At 65.2% G+C, this 6,803-nt stretch overlaps 1 protein-coding gene across 2 annotated transcripts in view; it reads right to left on the bottom strand.

Moving 5' to 3' along the window:
- Positions 1-2,319: 2,319 nt before the first annotated feature.
- The window catches only part of NSMCE1 (NSE1 component of SMC5/6 complex), a 28,810-nt gene continuing 24,326 nt past the window's right edge, over positions 2,320-6,803 (bottom strand). Inside the window, exons 5-8 of one of the 2 annotated variants that reach the window (XM_036090693.2) lie at positions 6,635-6,781; positions 4,105-4,221; positions 2,969-3,089; positions 2,320-2,538 (exon numbers count right to left, since the gene is read on the bottom strand). In XM_036090693.2, the coding sequence (XP_035946586.1) occupies positions 2,459-2,538; positions 2,969-3,089; positions 4,105-4,221; positions 6,635-6,781 (465 nt within the window). In that variant the 3' untranslated portion in view covers positions 2,320-2,458. The remainder of the gene's footprint in view (positions 2,539-2,968; positions 3,090-4,104; positions 4,222-6,634; positions 6,782-6,803) is intronic. The other variant, XM_078074668.1, reaches the window with a different exon arrangement.

Here is a 6,803-nt window from a genome sequence, read left to right as displayed (position 1 = left end):
CGAGGCCTGTGAAGGGACCGCGACAGGGCGGGCCGGGGACGGGACTTAGCACAGACGACATCTGAGTAGCCGGAATGCCCAGGAGGCCGCAACCGGCCACGAGGTTTGAGGAGGCGCTCCCAGCAGCAGGTGCAGCGGCCCTGGGGCAGGGAGGCTCAGGCACCGGGGGAGAGGGAGGGGGCCCGTGCGGCCAGAGCAACGGCGGGGGGGGGGGGGGGACTGCGCCCGTAGGGGGAGCCGGGTCTGCCAGCTGCTGTGAGAAGGGCAGCAGGGCGAGCCCGGAAAGCGGAACAGCTGTGTCACGTGTCCCATCGGTAGCTCTCGGAGTGACCGAGTCAGGAGTGTCAGCAGGGAGCAGAGAGGGGGGAGACGGGCTGGGCAGAGAGGCGGGCAACGGCCCGATCCCCAAAGCCTCGAGCGCCAGACACGGTCTTAGAATTGTGTATGAGGTTTTGTCGGGTGCTGTCAGGGAGTCCTCGGGAAGTTCAAGTTGGGATCAACGCTGGGAGACTGAGAGCCGGGGGGCCTGTGTCCCCAGGGGCCAGGGGCTCAGAGCTTCTGGAGTCACAGCTAGGACTCGCCTGGACCTGCGTGGTACGACCCTGCCCCTCCTCGGGCTGTGGGAAGCCCCCGGGCCCCCCCAAACCCCAAGCTCCAGGGTCCATCCTTTCTCCACTGGTTTTCCTGCCTTCCTGTCATCTCTGCAGATTTCCTTGTACCCTTCCAAGAAAGCCCCTCTCTGCTTAAGCCGGTGGGGATGCTTTCCGTTGCCTGCTTGACACCAGACCTCCCTACACGGTCGGGGGGTGCCCATGGGGCTCTATTGGGGGGCTGCTGTTTGCCTCCAGAGGGCTGTGCCAGGATCCTAGCCTGGCCCCCAGAGGCTCCGTTGGGAGCATCCTCACTGGGATGCTGGGTGATGAGGAGACCCACCTGAGGCTGGGAGGGTGAGCCTCTCACCAGCCGGCACCACTTGTCCACCACGTCCTAGATGCGAGATGCCCCCTGTGCACCGGGCTTGTGGAACAGACCACGGGTGGAGGCCACCTGCCCATTTGGTGCCAAGTTCATCCCCCGTTTGCCTGATAAGAGCATCCCGTTATCTTTGGGAGAGAACTCTGCGGCTCAGAGGCAAGCGCCGATTTACCAGTGCCAACTGGACTGTCCTGTCCTGTCTCCGCCTCTGGAAGTATCCAGAGTGGAGCTGGGACCACGAGGGTGTTTGCCGGGGCAGGCAAGCCAGTTAATGAGACGCGCCCTCTTCCTCCCAACACGGCGCAGTGGCGTGTGAGGCCTGGAAGGATGGCTAGCAGGAAGAAAGTGGCTAGATTTTCTGGGAGACTGTAAGCACAAGGCCAGCTCAATGAAAATTAGAGGCAGCGATGTGGATGCTTGGTGACATCACAGGACCCACCAGGTCAAGCCTCTCCTGAAGGACCCCGTCTGGCCAAGTCCCTCCTTGTTTAGCCACATTGGGCTGACTGGTATCGGGGTGGAAGAGACAAGGAGACGGGAGTCAGAAGTGTGGCAGGTGTGATGAGCAGGGATGTGCGGGAAAATGGGGACCGAGGGCTGGAAGCTGTGACAAGATCCGAAGAGCGGCCGGGGAGCAGGCCAGTGGCGGGAAACGAGGAGGGAAATTGCGCAGGCCGAGGGCACAATGCGTGCAGGGGCTCAGGGGCCAGGAACAGAGGGCGCTTTCAAGAGGGAAGGAAATGCCATGTGGGGCAAAGCGGGCCCGGAGAGGTGGTGAGATGGGCCTCAGCGCCGGCCCGTGAATCCTCAGTCTGCACCCGAGCCCCAGGGCAGCGGGGCCGTCAGTTCTCAGGGGGGCGTGCCGCGCTGACGGGTGGTGGCCGGATCGCCGCGGTGGAAGAGCCTGGAGCAGGCGGGCTGGCCGCGGCCAGGAGCTGAGCTGGCAGAGGGGGCGGGGGCCTGGACAGGGCTCGGTGGCAGGTGAGCCAGGGAGGAGGGGGCATCTAGGCCGACAGGATGGCTGATGGTGGCGCTGCCCTTCACCAGGCAGGGGCGGAGGCCCCCAGTGAGGAGAGCAGCCTCTGGCCCGTCAGGCAAGCTGCACCTCGGGCCAGAGGAGGGTCCGGGCTGTGGGGGGCTGGGGAGGGCTGGGCCGGCCAGTGTTGATGGCACAAGTGACCCAAGCCGGGGGCTGAGGCTGAGCCGCTGGGCGGTGTCGTGCGGGAGGAGCTCTGGCAGCTTCCCCAGCGGGGACCCAAGCCGAGGGGTTCTCCGTTATCCGGGAGCCACCCCGGGAAGCCTCCTAGGGGGCACGCGACCACAGACCGAGGCTGCAGCGAGGACTCCTTCGTAACTTTTATTCCAAACCTGCTCACGAGTGATCACAAAGCAGACGGGGGCTCAGGTGCAACGTGAAGCACCGTCTCCCCAACACGGCCCGCCGGCTGTCCCCGAAGGCAGCGAGCCCGTAGCAGCGCACCAGCTAGTGCTGCCTGGACCGCAAGGACCTCTTGTTGGCCCTGGAGGTACCAGCCTCCCGCTCCTTCTCGGGATCGAAGACCTCTGCACACGGAAAAGGCCGGAAGGTACCGTGAGCAGCAGCGTGACGCACGCACACAACAGCAGCTCGGGACCACAGCTATGGGTCCCCTGCCGAGGGCTCTGTCCTCGCGCCCCACCCCCACCGCAGCCAGGAAGGGGGGTCACCTCCCGTCCCCGGACGGCTGCCGGGGGGCTGTCTAGACCAGACAGGTCTAGACACGTGACCTAAGGGTTCTCCTGGGTTCTAAGAGTCCTTGGCAGTGTGCGAGCAGGAGGCCTCCGCGTACTGCAGGAGCTGCTTCAGCGCGTGGGTTCGGGTCCTGCTCACACACACCTGCACACGCGGAGCCCTCGCCTGAGCGCTCCCCATCCCCAGGTGTCCCCTCAGTCCTGCCACCCAGCCCCTCCCAGAGGCCGGGGGACAGCCCCCGAGCACCGCGGTGATGCGAACCTGGTATCTCGTGGGGCCAGTAGTCATTACAGTGGGGACAGCGGGGCTCAGGACTGGACTGGAAATACTTGGCCGTGCAAGGTAAGTGCATCCTGATCCCACACGTCTCGCAGCTTTGACCCTGAAACCAGAAAGGCAACGGCCGTGGAGTCTCGCTCCGTGTTCACAAACCTTCCGCAAATGGCCAGGAAAACGTCCACCAGGCTCCATGGTCTTGTCTTCCAGGCCCCAGATGAAGAAGGATAATTCCAAAGCCCTCAGCACAAGGGCTTGTAGGAACTGTTACTAAAAAATTCTGAGAAATGAACATAGGTAGAGGACACTCAAAACTCTTAACAGCGGGACGCCGGGGTGGCTCCATCGGTTAAGCGGCTGCCTTCGGCTCAGGTCATGATCTCGGGGTCCTGGGAGCGAGTCCCAGGTCGGGTCCCTGCTCAGTGGGAAGCCTGCTTCTCCCTCTCCCTCTGCCCCTACCCGCTCCGCCTCCCCACGCTCTTCCTCTCAAATAAAAATCTTAAAACAAAAAACCAGAACTCTACCGGCCAGAGCACGGTGGCGGCGGGCCCGGCCCCGCAGCACAGCCAGGCGGCCTCGGAAACCCAGGCTCCCGGCGCACGCGGGCGCTCAGAGCATGCAGGGCCCGTGCGCACGACTGCAGCCTTTCGGAAGGCTATCTGGCAACGTGGATCCAAGGCTTTAAGAACACGCAAACGCTGTGCCAGAAACTGCACTTCCGGGAAGCCGGCCCAAGGAAACAATCCCAGGTGCCCAAGGGCACCTGTGCAAAGCGACTCGTCGGGGCGCAGCTGACCATGGTGGCAAGGTCAGCGTCGGAGGAGGAACCCCCCAAGCGCCCAGCGCTGGCCCGCCCGCAGGGAAGCCCCCGCAAGCAGGCCGCGCAGGACAGAACAGCCGCCAGACGTCCCCAGGCCGGCACCAGGATGACGGGCTACACGCAGGCCTCTGAGAGGCCCTGGCCTAGAGCCGAGGGACCAGGGAGGAGAAAAGGAGGGCATGCGCGTGGCCGTCCTCAGACACCTCCCAGGGGATGGCCTCCGTCCGCTGGTGCCCGAGGCGGGGGCTCAGAGCCCGTGGGGCCCCGGGGGCGCCGGCTCACCCCGCCGCCAGCACGGTACCTGGATGAGGAGGCTGTGGCAGATGTTGCAGATCTTCACGGCGTCGGGGTACGTCTCCCGGATGTACTGCTCCATCTCCAGGATGGCCCGGCTGTGCAGGGTGAACTCCCCTTCCTTCTGCAGGACAGGACGGGACGCGGCCAGGCCTCAGCCCCCCTCATGCCAGCCCCTTCCCCGCCCGGCAGGCCCACGGCCCACAGCCCAGGAAGCTGCACAGGGCTGGGTGCCCCTCACGCGGCCCGTTTCCACCAGCCCCGGCCGACAGGTGGCCACGCCGGCCCCTTGGCAGAGCCACAAGCCGGGAAAACCTAGGCCGAAGCGGAAAAGGGAGCCGACGTGCGGCTCCCCAGGCCCTTGCCTCGGCACCTCGCTTGTGCCGCACAAGCGTGAATGGGGGTGCCAACAGCCCTCCTACGGGGAACACGCGGAGCCGGGAGAGGGAGGCAGTCTCCCCGCAGGGCGAACTGGGCACAGCCCCTGCGCCAGCGCTCACCCCTTCCTCTCCTCCCCCAGCCAGCACTCTAGCCGGCTCCCGCGCCCCCGCACCGCCTTCAGCTCCAGGGTCATTGCCTCGGTTGGGGAAGAGCTGTCCCGGGACGTGTTTCCCTCGACTTCCGCGGCCGCCTGCTCAATCCCTGGCTCTGCCCCCCACCGGGGGCCCGGGGCTGCCCTTGTGTCCCTAGGCCTAGTGTGGGGCTCAGCGCTTGGCAGTCCCGTGGTAAACCTCCCAGGGAAGGTGAAGTCGACCCTGCCTTGAGACCACTGAGGAATGCCCGAGGCCCCAGTGAACAAGTTCAAGTTCACGGTTGGGCCCGAGCCACATTTACTGAACATCTACTGTGTGCCTGGAACCGTGCCTGGTGCTTATCGTTCACGACCCCACTCGGTCCTGTGGGGGCCCCGTCACAGGGAGGTCAGGCGAGGTGCCCTAACCCCCAAAGAAGACCCAACCTCCCACGATCTCCCAGGCCTCGCAACTATCCTTGGAGCTCAGGCCCCGCAGCGCAGTGGCCCCTGAGGCGTGGAGGTGCGGCCGTCAGCAGAGGCCCACCTGGGGGCCACCCGCCCTCCGGCCCCTGCCGCTGGGACACAATCGCGTCTGTGCCCTGGATGTACATGGTAACTCGCGGGGCCACAGCAGGGTGCTCGGGGCTCCCGGAGTGGTGGCTCTGCGGGGCTGACTAGCAGGTGACCGCAGTGTGTTTCTTCGTGAAGATCGGTTATTCTCTCACCTTCCCGTGAGGAGCAAGTACTTCTTGTATATTTGGAGGGAAGTTTCTGGAACACCCCCTCCCAGCCCACCGTGCCCCCAGCAGCGCTGACGGAGCATCTGCAGGGCCGTAAGGCACAAGGAGGCATCATGGCCCCGCCCTTACAAACGCTCGCAGAGCTCAGCCGGTTATGACCCCAGCTGCCCAAGAATGTTCCCTCCTGCCGGGCCTGCCCTGGAGAGGAAGAGGCCCGGACACAGCAACTGTTGGGAGCTGCAGTCTCCAGAGCCCGGGCCGGACGGGGGACGTCACCCACACCACGGAGCTGTGGCGCGGTCGGCTCAACGCCAGAGCCGAGGGGCTCTCCGTCATCACGGGGCCACGGGAGGACCCGAGGCCGCCCGGGGGGGTGGGGGTGGGATCCCGGCACCCCTGCCCTCGGCCCTGTGGCCCATCCAGCCAGGGGAGCGCCTCAGGCACTGCGGGAGCAGCTCTGGTGACCGGAGCAGGCTCTCCCTGGAAGGGAGGTGGATCAGCGCCTCCCCACAAGCAGCGGCCGCGCGGGCTGGGCCTGCAGCCGCCGCTCCGACCACCGGGGGAGGAGGTGGAGGGCTGCCCCGAGCACGCGGGCGCAGACACAGGCGCTCAGGGGCACGGCCGAGGTCAGGGGCCAGCGCGGGGCCCGTCTGCCTCGGGGTTCCTAGCAGCAGCACTGCCCTTTGTGGAAAAGCCCGGACACATCTGCTCCGCTCCAGTCAGCAGAAGCAGCCACGGGGTCGAGAAACGGGAATGTCAGCGCCGTCCGGTCCCTTCCCGGATGTCCCCAGCTCCCCTCCAGCACCTGCCCGCATGTCCTCTCGGCTCCCCAGGGCCAGCGTCCAAGCGAAAGACCCTGAATGACGTGACACTGACAATAGCAACCGCAAGGACGGCAATTCCTCTGGGAGCCCAGCACCGGGCGCTGGGCATCAGCCGTCCCATTCCCACCTGGGAGGGGACACGGCTCCTCCCCGCTCACAGAAGAGGGGCTCCAGCCCCCCTGCCCAGGAACCAGGTCCAGGTCCGACGCCAGAGCCGCACCCACCACCCCACGTCTGGACCAGGGCCCCAAACCTGGGTGCGGTCCCTGCTCCCGGGGCACCCCACGGGAGCGAGCAGGAGGCTGCAAGGCCTTCTCAGGGACGTGGTGAGCGTTAAAGCAGACAAGGGGCCCGACCCCAGCTCAATGGACAACAACTGAATACGATATGGTTTCGGAGGAAAACTCGTTCTCTGTTCTGAACAGTGAGCCGAGCCGGGGGAAGCACTGGACTTGCTACCTCGATCAGCCATTTGTTCTGTACAAACTTCTGCAACACCTGTTCTGCTTCCTTCTTCCTCATCTTCTTGCCTTTAAGTTGATCAACCAGGTTCAAAATATTTGTGGAAGACGCAAAGCCAGTTTCTGAGTCAATAATCAGTTCCAGCTGGAAGAAAGAGCAGGTACCA

The sequence above is a fragment of the Halichoerus grypus genome, chromosome 6, assembly GCF_964656455.1.
Source record: "Halichoerus grypus chromosome 6, mHalGry1.hap1.1, whole genome shotgun sequence".
In the NCBI taxonomy this organism is placed as follows: Eukaryota; Metazoa; Chordata; class Mammalia; order Carnivora; family Phocidae; genus Halichoerus; species Halichoerus grypus.
This window is presented reverse-complemented; position numbering and strand designations above follow the sequence as displayed.